The following is a 15,735-nucleotide window of genomic DNA, read 5'->3' on the forward strand; positions in this document are numbered from 1 at the left end:
CAGAAATGCTGGTGATAGAAACATTACTATTAATTTTCAGCTCTGACATAGGAATATTGGCAGTGAAATTGAAAATGTCAAAACCCATCTGAATAAACTCCCTGTAACTAAGGAAACATCACAGTCACTAATGCTGGAAAAAAAAGAGACTACAACAAAAAACACAGTGAACAGTAAAAATAGTAAAAAGAAAACAGCAACTTTTCTTACAATGAATGCAGTCTAGTTAGGAATATTTCTTAAGAAGAAAAGGAACATTTTACTTATTTTCTGGGATCATACAGACATATGCTTCTCTCTCATCATGGGGAAAAAGGTAAGTGGTTATGGGATCTATCCCTGTTTGTTTGCCACAACAGGCTTAGCATAATAAAACAATTTAGAAATCTCTGACAGCAATGGAATGACCAGATGACATCCTACATCTCCCAAGAGTATGCACTTTCACTGGGAAAACCTGAATTCCTAGATTAGGATAAAAGAAAGTAAAGCTCCATCTTTTACCTGGAAGACAGTCCTGTGATCTTCTACCACTTGCTCTTCCATTTCTACCATTTGTGACACAGCTTCATGGAAAGTAAACAACTGTGGAGAAACTTCCTCTTCCTAAAAACAATAGTTAAGCTTGTTAGTCTAGAAAAAACTGGCTACAGGAAATACATTGAACATGATCCATCTCTCCACAGAAGATAAAATAAATATGCAGAAGGAAGAACTTGTCAAAAATAGAATTTAATACTTCTACCAAGAGAATCTCCAGAGATATGTGGAGAGGGCAATAAATTCAAAATACTCATATAGTTAATTTTAATTTATATTCAGTAAAAATTTCCAGCCGCTAATCCTAGTGAATACCAGAAAATAGAATATCCCACATTACAAAAACAAGGTAAAATGGTAATAGAGGAAGTCACAAGAAGGCGGCTAACTTCTAATAGGTTTTAATGCCTACAGAACACTGGTTTTCTGTCAGGGCTTTTTTTGTGTGTATACTGCAACAGACAGAAAACAATTTTCAAAAAAAGAGAACAGCAATTGTATTCAATACATTTCAGGAAATCAAAATAAAATTGATCCTTTGGGAAAAAAATGGAATGAATGTAAAGTGGGAAGTCTAAAATGTACACAGTGACTAAAATTAGAAGACTGCATAACATGGATTTACAAACGGGCAAATAGGGCTTCTTTAGAAACGAAGAGTTAGCAATCAAAGGGGAAAGCATTACGTAGGCTGTAATTAAGGTTTCAGCAAGTCAGTATAGTTCCTTATATGATGCCTTTGAAATCTTTTTAAAAACATACTGTAAAAATTTATTTTTAGTTCCACACGAACAATGAAAAAGTATGACATGGAAGGGTATCTGCCTGGAAGGACTGTCTAGTAGGAAGCTCTAGGAGTCACTAGCACATTCTTATAAAATAAAGAGTCCTGGAAGAAAAGCCAGTTACTAAAATGTGAAATACAGCAGACACCATGAAGTATCTGAGAAGACAGAAAGTAACTTAGGATAGTTAGTAAGAATTTTTCTTTTCTATCTTTCATCAGCATTTTCACAAATCAAATTTTAATCCCTGTTGAACATTTAAGGAACCAGGACTAGAGCCGATAATCGGCAATGAGGGGAAAATGCCTGTTAAAAGATGTCCCAGCAACCTACTCCTGCAGCCCGGACAGATGTGCTGGGAACATAATGTGTTCTGCCAAGCAATGCACTGGGGTTTCACCCCAGGAAAATCTGAACACCAGGAAGAGGAATGATGGGTAGCTAGATTTCTAAAGGCAAAGAAAGGGAAACTCGATTGAAATGGGTGTGGCATTCAGGGGAAACAACGCTCAAAAACACAAGGGTGTTAAATTCAGATGAGTGTCCCAGGATACTTCTAACTGCCTAAAAATATCTGAAGCTATACAGGAAAAAATGCACACTAAAGAACACCAGAGACTAGAGCAGACCCTGCCTAGACATTAAAAACACCAACCTGCAAGGGATAAAAGTAACACATTCTCCTCTCACACTTGAAGAAACATTTTTGGTTTCGTTTCTTTTTCTGTTATGGGAATGAACAAAACCATAAAGCGAAAGAGTGAAGAGGCATGCTGTCTTTACTTAATGATCTTGCTAACAGACTACAAATACACGTTACTCTGGATTTGTTCTGCCACTGTATTTATCATCATTGCTTTCCACCTAATGCTGTAAATAACTCACGTTTCGTTCACAAAGCAGTTTGAGATCATCTCTCTGAGGAGAGCTCCCCACACCCCACTGCACCTCCAAGTCGTCGACCTGATTGGAAGCATGGTGTGTAACGGGACGGCTCTCTCCTGAAGCACCAGGCTCAACCATCAGCTCTTTCACCCTATAAGCAGAAAATGTTTCATTTGTGAATTAGTAACTTCACTTGTAAAAAAGTCACAACAAAAAATAAAGCTCTACGGGTTTATGCACAATTAATTCATTTAATAAGGAGGATGATGTCAGCTTCACAAATTTAATGTACCTTTAGTGACAAAAAGATGTTTGACCAACTGCTAAAAAGCATGGACCATTGAATTTCAACTACTTACAGGTGCATTACAGTCCACCTTCTAGCAAGAGGCATTTTCCAACTAAAATCTAAATACTTTTAAGAGGGCAACCACCTCCAAACCCTCAATATTAACTCCTTAACAAGTGAGTAATATTTGAAAGAAAAGTTTGTTCAGCACCCTAAGCCTGTCTTTTTCTATGCACACAAGTGTGCTTTAAAAAAACTGGTCAATCAGTACCCCACTAGCTGTCATAAGCAAATCCACCAAGCATTGTGAGGAAAAATAATCTGCAACCAAGTATCTCAGAGAATAAATCAATCCTTTAATTAAAATAATTTCAAAGGTGAAAATATCTTAATAAAATGTTATGCTCTTTTAGCATGAAAATTGTTTAAAAGACTGATACTGACTGTCAAAAAAAAAAGGCCATTTAAAAGCAAGTTTATGAAACAGATACATCAAAGTCTGCAAGTATACCAAGTTTTAGAACATAGGTTTTCTTAAAGGGAAAAAATATTTTTTCAAGTAGCACTTATTTACAACAATGTAAACAGGTTTTCATCTTCAGAGTGATGAAAAGTTTTAACAATATGTATGTATGAAAATTGTTTTCTTAGAGATATTCAAATTACCCTTAACACAGACTTGTCAGATTTGGTCCACTAAATGTACAAAGGTGACATCACCATTTTTTTTAAAAAATGTATGAAGGAAACTAGCAAGCCTGGATACAGAGTGTGGATGTTTAAGGAGGGTGAACAAAATACTGGGAAGATGACTGCAGATCATGCAGAACCATCACCTGCCAAACAAAATAAAAACAAGAGTATGTGTGACTTCAGGCAAGGGGTCTAATGAAAGGTTGGGTCTATAAAATTACATGGCCAAAAAGAAAACTTAAAAATAAAGATTCCATGTATAGAATGAAGTAGACCTGGTGACTGAAGGAGAAAAGTCGTCATACTCATAGGAAGGAGAGAGATCAGAGCGACTGCCACTACCCTGTGAGAAGGGAATGTCCGAAGGACTAATTCCAAATTCCTTTACTCTGCAGCAGCAAAATACACCAGCAAATTAAAAGAAAAATGTTCTCATAAACACAGTTAAAATGACAGTTCTTTTGTTTAGCATGCTTCTTTAGCTAGTTTAACTAGTTTATTTTTATATGAAAACACAAGTGTGCCAACATATTCAAATCTTCTGTAAACAAAGTTACAGATGACTAACAAAACTGAACAAACCCAGTGCTGCTGATTTGCAGGGGACTGTAATAGCAGTGTAATCAGAAGAGTAATTTCAGATTTCAGTTTGTGCAGTTAAAATTTGTTCTACATTCAATATTTCACCAAATGGCTCCTTTTAAAATGTCAAACAACCACAACTACAAAACTTTCATTTTATTCTGCCCCATCTTAAGCTGCGCACACACTGGTGTTCAGCACCTAAAACCCAACTGTACTATGAAAATGATACATTGCTAGAAAAAACTAAAATACTACACAAAACACATGAAGCTACTTTACAGTGACAGGCATTTACTCCACAACAGCATACAAATTTAACACCAATGAGGAGAAACAGTTTCAGCACTAGTATACTAAAAAGTAGGTGTTTAATTGCTTTTGCAGTGTCTTTTTCTGGAGTATGTATTCTTTAAGGGGTAAAAGACCCAACGAGTCTTGACAAATATGTAAGATCCTTTATTATGTTACTGTAAGAGGAGTAGATGCCTCATTCTCACCAGGAAGAAAATCACACAGCTGGTCTAAGCGAGGCAGATTTGCTACTAGCTACCTTGATTCAGACACAGAGAGATTTGGATACAGAGAGAAGTGGGTGATAAGCATTTCTAGCAGCCCTTTGTGCCAAATTAGTGGCTGGCCGGGGTGCCCAGCCAAAGAGGAGATGTGGTTCTGCTCTTTCACTAGGGCAAGCAGGCCACTAGATGGTAGTGTCTTCTGGCAAAACCAGGGTTTCTGATGGCCCAGAGTCTTGTTTGCCTACTTTGTTCTTTGCAGCATAGGGGGTCTTTAGGTTGCAGGTCTGACTGCAGAGACTCGCAGGACCTGATCACCCCATCTCCAGAGACATTAAACGAAGAACTGCAGCAGGGGAAGGCTTCTTTACCACTCACTGAAGAGAGACAAACACTTCCAGAGAGAGCAGTACAGGTCTCAGAACTGCAGCATTAGCCTCTGGAGGTTCAAATTTGTCTACACTGATTATAAAGTGACCATTGGATAATAAGACTTTTTACTCAGTGGTCTCAGATATTTGCCCGAGTTGGGAAGTATAAAATTTCATTTTATGTACGAAATACACTAGCAACTGCATGCAATTCCACCAAGGGGATTTAAAAAAAAAAAAAAAAAAAACACATTGCAGAAAGGCATTTCAGCTAACAGCCCAGGGAATCATCATGAATACTGACTACCCTCATGCAAGAGATGGTGCCTCCAGAGCCAGGGCAAAACTAACTGTGGCACCTCCCACATTCCTTGCAATCCATCTCTAGATAATGGCTTAAATGCAGTTTCTACTTATTCTATTTTACATTGTAAAAAGCAACTATTTAAATCAAATGTGAGCCCAGATCAGTAATTTGGGTTTAAGCTTATTAAGAAATGCAAGTGTGATCAAATTATTCAAGTAGCTAAAAGAATTATACATCATTCAATAACACTATTCCAATTATCTGTCATCAACAACTGATATAGCTATAAGCAATAATATTTTCCATACCTATTTGCGTATCTTAATGTATTTAGAGTGTTTTCACATGATCCCATCCCCGGGGAAATCGTAGCAATCTGGAAAAAACAAGCCACACATTAATAAATCACTTTGCACAGATGAAAGGTAACTACATTTTTTTTTTTTTTTAATTTCCAGTTTCACTTGAGATCTTCTACAAAAACTATCTACTATATACAGCTGTACTTATACAATGCCACCTCAAGGAGATAGAGTCAAGTCAAAAGCTTCAATTTAAGTATTTTAACCAGACCTGGAATATTAAGAATTCACAGAAATTCAGTAAACTTCCCCCCTTTCACTGTCTTGGTAACATAATCTGTAAATGCAAAACTAACTGAAAAAATTAAGACTCCTCAATAAAGGAAGTATGTAACTCAGAAAGTCTAATACATCCTGAAAACAATTACCAGATTATTTTTTAATGTATCTTTGTAGGCTGCTCTCCATTCAAACAGACTGCACACTGATTTGAGATCTTTTTGGCCACAGTCCAAAACTGTACTTAATACTAAAGATAAGTATGTGTTTAAGTAAAGATTTTTTTTTCTCTATTCGAAGTTCTCTGTAAACAATACTTGAGAGCTAACTTATCAGATGTATTTGGAATCTATAGGTCTTTCCTTTTCCACTTAAATAAAATACCCTGAAGATCTCACCTTCCTTCCAGCACTCAGCAAAAATAACTGATCAAGAAGCAGTGGCATCATAATTTGTCCTAGTTTCTCTCAGTAGTCCAATTTTTTCAACTGTGCTCCTTTCAGACATTACTCAGGACAAACACTTCTATGATCCTACACACTAATATTTTTTGTGGCAGCACAGCATCAGGAGACTGAAACTGATGAAGACTAGATAATCCTGGTCTCCTCTTTCCTCCTGCTGCTGACATTACTGTACAAAAGCACAGGTAGTCATCCTGAGAGGCATTTTTTCTACTGGAGAGAAAGGAAAAATATGTGGTGGGAGGGAGTCAGTCAGAAAGTCTGAAGAGCCTGCTACCATACAAACTTAAGTTTAAGCCTCTAATACTGGTACACATTGGTTACTAACGAGAACAACAAGTGTAGCCTTAAAAAGATTATCTGACTGCAAGTCTCTTTATAAAGTGTTCTGGGTGCTAACAAAACCCTCAAGTTCTTAAAATCCTTCCAAACTCATTTAACGTGAAAGTATGCATCTCTTCCATCAGTTCAAGTTTCAGAGCATACCCAACACAGCACCTGCCATTAACACCAGGCGACTAGTCGCTCTGTTTTGAAGCGTTCCAAGTACAGCTGCTGTAAGGAAGTGCCACTGTAGGTGCCATCAGCTGTGTGGATACCCAATGCAGCACACAAGACTCCATGCACAAGACTCAGTCTGCTGAACAGAAGTGTCCACTACATCACACATCGTTCTCCTCCAACAAGCCCAGTCCAGGCAGGGACAGGAGAACCCCAACCTCTCTGCTGCTTGCTTCCTCCCTCCCAATTCCAAGTGAGGATGGGAAAAACTGCACTATTTATGGACAGGAATATCTTTAAGACTCACAATTACCATTATTCCGATTTCAAATGTGTCTGCATTGCTTATAAGCCATCACAGTGGGATCAATGGCCCTTTTGGGACACTGAAGTCTGCAGGTTCCCACTCCCATCCCAGCAGGCTGAGGGGTCTAGTACTTCAGCATGTCAGGGATGCAACACAAAGATGCAGCACTGGTTGAAAAATGAGCCTATTCTATGTAGCTACCTTGCAAATTCCAGATGATGATACATTATCCTATTGTGGAACTCTTCAAAAACAAAACTCTTTCAAAACTAAAGAGTTTTTGAAACTACTGAAGGACAAGAACTTAGTAAAACTGCAATGACTAATAACATCCAAAACAAGTTTTTTATGCTGACTGTATGCCTCTGGATTCCTTTAGAATGAAGCAGATCCTAGTCATAACTGTTCACATTATGAAGCTATTTTCCAAATATTTTTATGAAATTAAAAAAGATATATTTCCAAATCATGTTTAACCTTAAATACAGAAGGGAATGCTTCATCCTCAAAGGTCTAACTTTCAAAATTGCAACAGGAAACCCATTAATGATGAAAGTCAAATAAAAATGAAGTGTAGAAATTACCAAATAAATTAAGAATAAATTTTGCTGATGAAATCCTTGACAAAAATTACATGTAAACAAAGACTAAAATCAGAATGTCACAAGTGGTCTAATACTGAGAAACTACAGTTTCTCAGTATTAGAAGGAGTAACAGAAGAATGAGTTTGAAACATTTCATCATGAAAGGGTTTTCTTAATTCTTCAGAATTTTAAGACAAAATAAGAAAATGTAAGAAAACAAGAAATATTTCAAGCATATTTCTACTCACTTTTAGAGGGGATATTTTTGCTTAATTTAGAACCATATTAAATATAAAAGAATGCAAGCTTTATCAGAAATTGAACATCCATATATCATGCATTATTCCCAATGGCATTCTTACACATCTGAATGGTAAAAAATGTTACAACTATCAGAAGAGTAATAATTAAATAAAAAAGCTTCACCAAAACAAAGGCAGCTTGTTAGCACTTTAAGGAGGGGTAAGGGTGATGGTGAGAACATCAAGAAATATTCACAAATGTTAATGATTCTACATACAGAGAATAACATCCAGCAGGCTACCTTTCCAAACCTTCTTAAGCTGTCTGGATGCACTAGCTGAAGATGCACAACTTAGCTTTCTGATCCTGTACAGGATTTATGAAGTTATAGAATCATTGAATCGTTTGAGTTGGAAGGGACCTTTAAATGTCATCTAGTCCAACCCTGCTGCAGCGAACAGGGACATATTCAACTAGATCAAGTATGTCACAGTGGGAAAGAAAACAATCCTGTCTTTTCATCAGAAGACTTAAGGAGAAAAAAGATTTTTTTAAAAGCTATTTCACCTCCATTTTTTAATTAGAACCATACCTAACAGCTAATGGGAAGACTAGGCTGCCCCAACATAATGGTTTTCATGTGGTCTGAAGGCTTCTCTGGTTTCTAGACTAATCAGGAGTCTGCCAAAAGTAACCAACACAAACAAGCCTAGCAATGGGTGACCACTACAAAGAGCTTGCATTTCTTTAAGGAGAAATGTTAAGAATGCATAAATAAAAACAACTGGACATCAGTGGTTTTATCTGTCCTTTCCACCATCTGATTAATTCTGTTTTACTGTCTGATGCAAATGCACATTTATACAATATACAACCATTCATCCCATCTATCCAAATTATCTCCCCATCAACACCCAGAGCATATTCTGTTGTCTTTGATACCAACTTTAGTCTTTGTCACTAAGATCTTAACTCACCACCATACTTCCAGTCTACACCACCTTTTCCAAAATTCTGAGTCAAACAATACTCTCATATAATTAAGACATTATCAAAAACAAACAAAAAACCAAACCTCTTAAGGCAGAAGTCTTTCTAGCTAGGTGCCTAGCTAGGAAACTAGAAAGAGCAGTAAGAAAGAAAATTAAGAAAATAGAAAATAAGAAAAAAGGCCAAGGAAAAGTGAGAAGGGAGCATGTTATCTGAAAAGTCTCAATGAAAGTCTTGATCCACATAGTGTTAGTGGATAAACTTAAGTCCAACACATTGCCAGTAGCACGAGACCAATTTTAAACATAAAAGCCTAAATCCCCAGCATCTTTTCTCTTTGTAATTATTAGACCAAACAGTTAACCAAATCAACTTACCATACAGGTACGTGAGTTCTCCCCAATGAATGAATCTCTTAGTACCTGAGTAAGTTTACTTGCTCTGAAGGGCGTATGAGGTTTATTTCGGCCTAAGGCTCTAATGCACTCCTGAAAGAACAAATAGGTTTATGCATTTTTCTTTAACATGGGATGAATAAATATAATACAAATTCAATTCAAAATCAGAAGCCACAAGCCTTAGTTATTTTGCTGTCCCCTAAAATATCATTAAAATTTACCATTAAAGCTTGCATTCAAGACAGGTTAGGCTTTTACCTCTCATTAAGTTCAGAAGAGGTAGGAACTTAAAAAGGAGTTCCGAATCTAAAAATTTTAATCTGTTTGTAAATGTAATGTAAATGTAAACATCCAAACTGTTTACAACTACTGTAACCACCACTACCACCACAACAAAAAATCAGTGCGGATGTTCAATGTCCAGACTAACAATTACTTCTGGTTATCAGCTGCAAAAACCTGAATGAACAACAACCTCCACCAGCAGAAGCAGTGGGGACTGGGGCATGTGTTGACTATCAACTAAAAGCAGTAGCTTTGACTTTGCCTCTACCAATGACTTAATTTATAGCTCAGAAGAAAACAAACTTTCTGAAAGCATCCGCAGCTCACAAACCTAGTAAGCACAGTTCTCTATTGATATACTCAATATTGGAAGACGCTGAAGTATTAAGACAGTTAAGACACTTGCTTTAAAATATTCTTCCTGTGAAAAAAACAGGATAAAGTTTCCTCTTCTGCTCACAAGGCTATGAGACTAAACTAGTATTTGCGATTGGTTGGAGAGTTCCAGTGAGAAATATTTAATAATATTTACATCTATAAAGTAACTATAGAAGTTAAAAGCAGCAACTAAATACAACAGTGCAAAACCAGGACTCCACTAATCCAAAGATCACTTCTGCCCACTCAGAGCTCCAACATCAACTCATAAAACACTACTTACACAAACGAACTTTACATTTAAATTTTTTTGTTATCATTATTTTCATTATTAATTCCAGTTTCTGCCTTTGCATTAATACTTTGTGTACAGGCATCTCTTTAGAAGCACGGCTCCCTTCATACAGTTTTAATATGTCTGTACACACAACTTCAAACAACTATAATTCAAAAGCTTTTAAAATTAGAGCTTTGGTTTTAGCAGCACTAAGGGACAGAATGGATGTTGTGTTACAGGAATAGTTCTACAGTAGTTCAGCTAATCCTCCGGCTGCAGCCATATCCTTGTGGCCTTTTGAAATTTCCTAGAAACGGCTTCCTCTAGAAGTCAGGGTAGAAACTGTGGGATGATAATCCAAGAATGCATTGCAATTGTGAAACAGCATAGACCAGAACTAAAAATGGGCTCAGAAGAAAACTGCCATGACACAGAGAACATAACACACACACGGGCAAGTTGGCTTTAACTACAGTGAATATTGAAAAAACTCAGCAGTAATATGAATTTCATAAAATGGACACAGCTCAGACAAAGAGACTGAAGCTTGCTGAATGTGCTTTTCATATGCAAATGCTCAAAAGGACTCAAAAACTTACAGGTGAGCAAGGCAGTGCACTCTGAATTTTTAAGATTTGTACATTATTATACTTACATAAGGAGAAAAGCAGATTAGACAGGAAAAGCGACAACAGATTTTCAACAGGTGACATTACAAACTAGAAAAAGTATCAAGTGTGTGTTGAATTACTAATATGACAATCGGCAAGTTTAATTACGATATTTTAATTTACCGTAGTAAGTTTTACTTTGCTTACTCCTGAAAAATCTGAATTGGATTATCTCCTTATTAGTAAAAGGATTATAGGAGGACACTTCCAGCTTCTATATTAATGGAGTTTTTAACTACTTTTGCTTTTTATCACAGCTCAGACAACCAGGTAACAAAATGACAACACTACTTCCACGTAGAGACATTACAGAAATAACTTCCTGTAACAAAAATCTGAACAGGTTAAGACAGGACTGATATCCAGATAGAAACAGCAAATCTTGGATTAGCACCAAAGACCACTCAGAGCACACTTATTTAATTTGAACATGACATTAACATTCAATCTTGAATACAAATGGGAAAAGCTGTGTTAATATTTTTTGGGATAGAAGAAAAATGAAAGACTAGCCTATCATTGTATCTTCTGGTACTGCTGTTTAGACCTCTGCAAGACCTCCACCAATTTTTATTTCCCCTTCCCTGTATAATTTAGACCACAATCACTAGTACAGCAGCAGCAGAACCTTCTACCGTAATTATGAAAATTAACTAGGTATGTTGTCTGGGTATTGCACTGAAGGCACTAGCCAGTACAAAATCAACAAGTAAAACTGAAAAGAAAGAAAAAAAGCCAAACCAAATCAAGCAGCTTTATTCAATTATATTTGGAAACCAGTGATAACATCAACATAATCACATTATTTACTTTGGTGCTAAATCAAACCAGGCCACAGTTTTGGAACTGTAGCTTCCAATTCTTCCATGTGCCACACAATTTTGTAATGGCACACTATAGGTTACAATGTTGTGGTGTTTTGTGAGATCTGCTTAGTCAGATATAAGCCTTCCCCTAAGTTTATACTGGGGATAAAAAAGTAAATACAGTGATTTGGGCGTTCAGATTCTTTATCAAAACCACAGTGGTGGTGCTGAGGGTAAACATATGCAAAACCAAACAACAACAGACGTAAGTTCTGAGACATTGAAAACTGTTGTTTTCCCAGCTAGGATCAAAAAATTACATTCCCTATTTAGACTGAACCTCTTTCAAGCATTATAAAACAAAGAACAAAAAAATGCATATGAATATTTAAATAGTATTTCTCAGTTCTCTTGATGCGTCCTGGATTAATATATGAAAATGGGTAAAGTAACCATATCAGACAATCTGCTACAAGGAAGAGCAGTCAAAAAAGGATTCCAACTTTCAGGGGTTATTTCAATCTATTTGTTATTTCTTTCTGGATAAGTTGCTGTTGTGCTGCTTTACTGAATTAATTAACAGTGGTAAATAATTTAATATATTTTTTTATATATATAAAAAAACCAACTGAGTTCAGTAAGAATATTTCCAGTTAGTATTTCAAACCTTGAATACTCAAGTCAGTCACCTGTCCTCCCATTTTAGATATATATCAATAAAAATCTTCAAATTCAGCCATTGGGGTCTTTTTGTTGAAGGGTTTGTTGTGTTTGGTTGGGTTTTTTTTGAATTACATGCAAGTCGATAGCACAATGTTTCTGCAGTGTTTCTTCAGGCATTTAGAGGAAAAATCAATACATTATTTTACCTGTCGCATCAGCAGACAATGTAGACAAGCAAAGTCTGCAAAAACACTCATTGCTGTAATATGTAAGAGGTATCCACCTACTCAAAGGTGATGGAAACAGTTCAATTACCTTGAGTGCTAAAAGGCTCTTGTTAATTTCTGCACCTTCCAGTCGTGTCTGCCTATCTGCACTTGAAGTATCCGCTCCTCTTTCATTGCCAGCCAGATCAATCAGAGAGAATTTACCATGTAATTTTCCTTTCTTTCTGAGAATGATCTGAAACACTGCATGGCTTCGAGAAGAGTGTGCGTTTGCAGATGTCTGGCCAGATGTCCTTTGAACAGAAGAGAAGGGAAGGACATAGGAACAGGCAAAGGACCAAACACATTAAACATACTAACCTCAGAACATTAGTTTTTTTCAGGGCAGAGTCCTGTATTTTCCCACATTTGTTGACCACATGTCTAACGTTCTTGTGGACACTAGAGATGCAACCTTAATAAATGGATGTACACACTACAATTATACCTCTTTTTCCATCTCTTCGAACAGAAATGGAAGATTAGTAACATTTTACCTCCCTTTTAAAAGCAAGAATAATCAAAGATTTCAAAGAATCAGAGAGTTTGCATGTAAAATGCTGATGGCATTTTTATTTGCACAGGCAGTAGTCTAAGCACAAGGCTAATTTTAAAAACAGTGAAGCTAGATTCTTAAAAAAAAAGTTACGCTTAACCTCTGTCACTACGTATCAAGGCCTTTTAGAGCTGAAGAATCTGGCAGTATTCCAGGTTATAAATGATGTGAATTTAAGTCTGTAAGCTGCTTACATAATGCATGTAGTTCACATCCTGTAGAAAAATCAGTTATTTCTCTCTACGAGAGAGAGGAACTGTAAATATCTTTATTTAAAAGTTAGGCAGATTCCTTTCATGCAGACAACATCACCAAAAAACCCACTGAATTTTAAAAAGCCATCACTATGAAAAGACCTGAAAAAAATCTTGTTTCTGATTCCTTAATGCAAATGAAGAACTGGTATGAACTATGGGAGATACCTGCAGCTGTTGCCCATTTCAATCAGCTTAAGAACATCTTCAACACTTCTGACTTCCCGTTCCTGTAATCCCACCACCTGGACTTGCTGTTTACCATCTTCTAACACTCTTAATTTTGTCTTCCTGTTCAACAAGTCGAAAACCTTGGGGGGGGGGGGGGCCAGAACAGAACAGTTAAAGGGGAGTTTTAAAAGACATTTGTATTTCAAATCCTGTATCAAAATATGCAAAGCATTCTATGGAAAAAACATGATTGGAAGAGAACTGTAAAGAATTATTTGAAATAAAGATTTTAATACAAAGAGGAAAACCATCTTTTAAGTGACAAGCTCAAAATCTTACTTGTGAAAAAGAAATTCCCCCCTTCCTCAGAGAAAGACCAGGTACTTACCTTACCACTGTAGATCTCAAAAAATGTTGCATATACTTCAAGTTCTAACTTCTTATAGCTTGGTTTCTTCAGCATCAAAAAGACATCTCGAGCTATGAACACATTTCCAGAATAAAAAGATACCTCATTATGTGTTTTTATTTAGTGAAGACCCCTCAACGCATAACAGCCTATGTAACAGCATCTCTCATACTTTTCAAGTATAACACATAGGGTCAGTCAAACAAGTTTAAGCTGCCACACTACAACAGATGATGCAGAAAACCTCAAAATTATACACTTGATTAATCATCCATTTATTTTACTGTGTAAGGACACATCTAGGAACTACTTTTAATCTTACCAAAGCTCCACTGTAATGCAAAATATGTAGACCTTTATGTTTGTATGACAGAGCAGAAAATTTCTTGATCTCAACTAATTGCAAAATCCAATAGACCAATAGAGTCTCACCTGCGAGTGCATATATTCCTTTAGAACAATCTTGGTTCCTTCCTGAAAAGTCACCACCCATAGTCTAGATTTAAGCAACAACAACAGATCAAAAATACGCTACAAAAATCACAGAACTATAACTTCAGTATTTTTTACTTATTAGAACTTAAGTATATCATTGACTTGATTTTGGCTGGGATAGAGTTAATTTTCTTCTTAATAGCTGGTACAGCACTGTGTTTTGGAATTGGGATGAGAATAAAGTTGATAAACACACAGATGTTTTAGTTGTTGATAAGTACTGTGAACTCTAAATCAAGGACTTCTCAAGTTTCCCATGCGCTGCCCATGAGCAGGTGCACGAGCTGGGAGGGAGCACAGCTCAAAACTGGCCCAAACTAGCTGAAGGAATATTCCATATCATAGAACATCATGCCCAGTATATTACTGGGGGTGAGCTGGCCAGCATCTGTCCATCACTGCTTAGGGACTGGCTGGGCATCAGTCAGCAGGAGTGGGTGGTGAGCCATTGTATTGTGCATCACGTGTTTTCTCTGGGGTTTATTCCCCTCTCTTACTATAATTTAAAAAAAAAGACAGGAATAATTATTATTAACAAATTTCATTATTAAAACTGTTCTTATCTCAACAAGTAAGTTTTACCTTTTTCCAATCCTCCTCCCCATCTCAGCCAGGGGGCTGGGGGGAGAGTTGGGGGAGTGCAGGGCATGAGTAAGTGACTGCATGATACTGAGTTGCCAGCTGGGGTTAAACTACAACCATTATATATAAAAAGTGTATTGCTGACATGTATAAGAAATACTTACATGGGTCTTTCCACTGCCTGTTTGCCCATATGCAAAACAGGTGGCCATTCCCCCTTCAAATACCGTCTCCACTAATGGTAGAGCTGTAAACCTTAAATGCAAAAAACAGTACCTAAGAAACTGAGTTACTTTAAGGGGCCACTACCACAAGTTTGCAACCTTGATGCTTCAGAAATGTAAACTCTGGACCTCCTTTAAAATGCAGAAGGCATACCCGTTCAAACTAGTGCTTTTTTGAACTAGCATTCAAACTAGTGTGTTTTTTAATATTAACAAAAAGTTTCAACCCAGCACTGCAGCTCATGGATTAAAAAATATTTAAAATTACAACTTAACCAAAAAAAACAATTACAAAAGTTACTTTCTCCCTTAAACTGAAGAATGTTTTTCAGTACAAAGTAAGCAATTTTAGTATGTTGGAGAAAACTGGAGTAACTTGCCACATTATCATTTTCTCCACTGTGATCCCACAGTTCTGGTGAGAGCAGATGACAATAACTATCTTGCTCTTACTTGTGCTGCTGCAGAAGGCCTTGAAGCAGATTGCCCTTCAAGTAATAATCATTATTGTGCCATATAAGGGAGAAGGAGAAAGCCTGTACTGCTACACAGACCAGAGATTTACTTTTTTAGTATGAATACAATCATTTTTCAGTATTTTCCATTTTTGTCATGAATTTATTAATTAACTAATAAAAATTGTCTGGAGAAAACTCAGTACA

General features: G+C 36.5%; 1 protein-coding gene across 3 annotated transcripts in view; it reads right to left on the reverse strand.

The window, feature by feature from the left end:
* Positions 1–15,735, reverse strand: part of KIF2A (kinesin family member 2A) — a 41,811-nt gene that overhangs the window by 4,733 nt on the left and 21,343 nt on the right. For 2 of the 3 annotated variants that reach the window (XM_056325420.1, XM_056325419.1), the window contains 10 exons: positions 15,014–15,104; positions 14,205–14,268; positions 13,752–13,843; positions 13,361–13,503; positions 12,432–12,636; positions 9,016–9,126; positions 5,276–5,343; positions 3,468–3,581; positions 2,211–2,361; positions 505–606 (listed from right to left, as the gene is read on the reverse strand). In XM_056325420.1, the coding sequence (XP_056181395.1) occupies positions 505–606; positions 2,211–2,361; positions 3,468–3,581; positions 5,276–5,343; positions 9,016–9,126; positions 12,432–12,636; positions 13,361–13,503; positions 13,752–13,843; positions 14,205–14,268; positions 15,014–15,104 (1,141 nt within the window). The remainder of the gene's footprint in view (positions 1–504; positions 607–2,210; positions 2,362–3,467; positions 3,582–5,275; positions 5,344–9,015; positions 9,127–12,431; positions 12,637–13,360; positions 13,504–13,751; positions 13,844–14,204; positions 14,269–15,013; positions 15,105–15,735) is intronic. The other variant, XM_056325421.1, reaches the window with a different exon arrangement.

This window comes from Falco biarmicus, chromosome Z (genome assembly GCF_023638135.1).
Source record: "Falco biarmicus isolate bFalBia1 chromosome Z, bFalBia1.pri, whole genome shotgun sequence".
Lineage (NCBI taxonomy): Eukaryota > Metazoa > Chordata > Aves > Falconiformes > Falconidae > Falco > Falco biarmicus.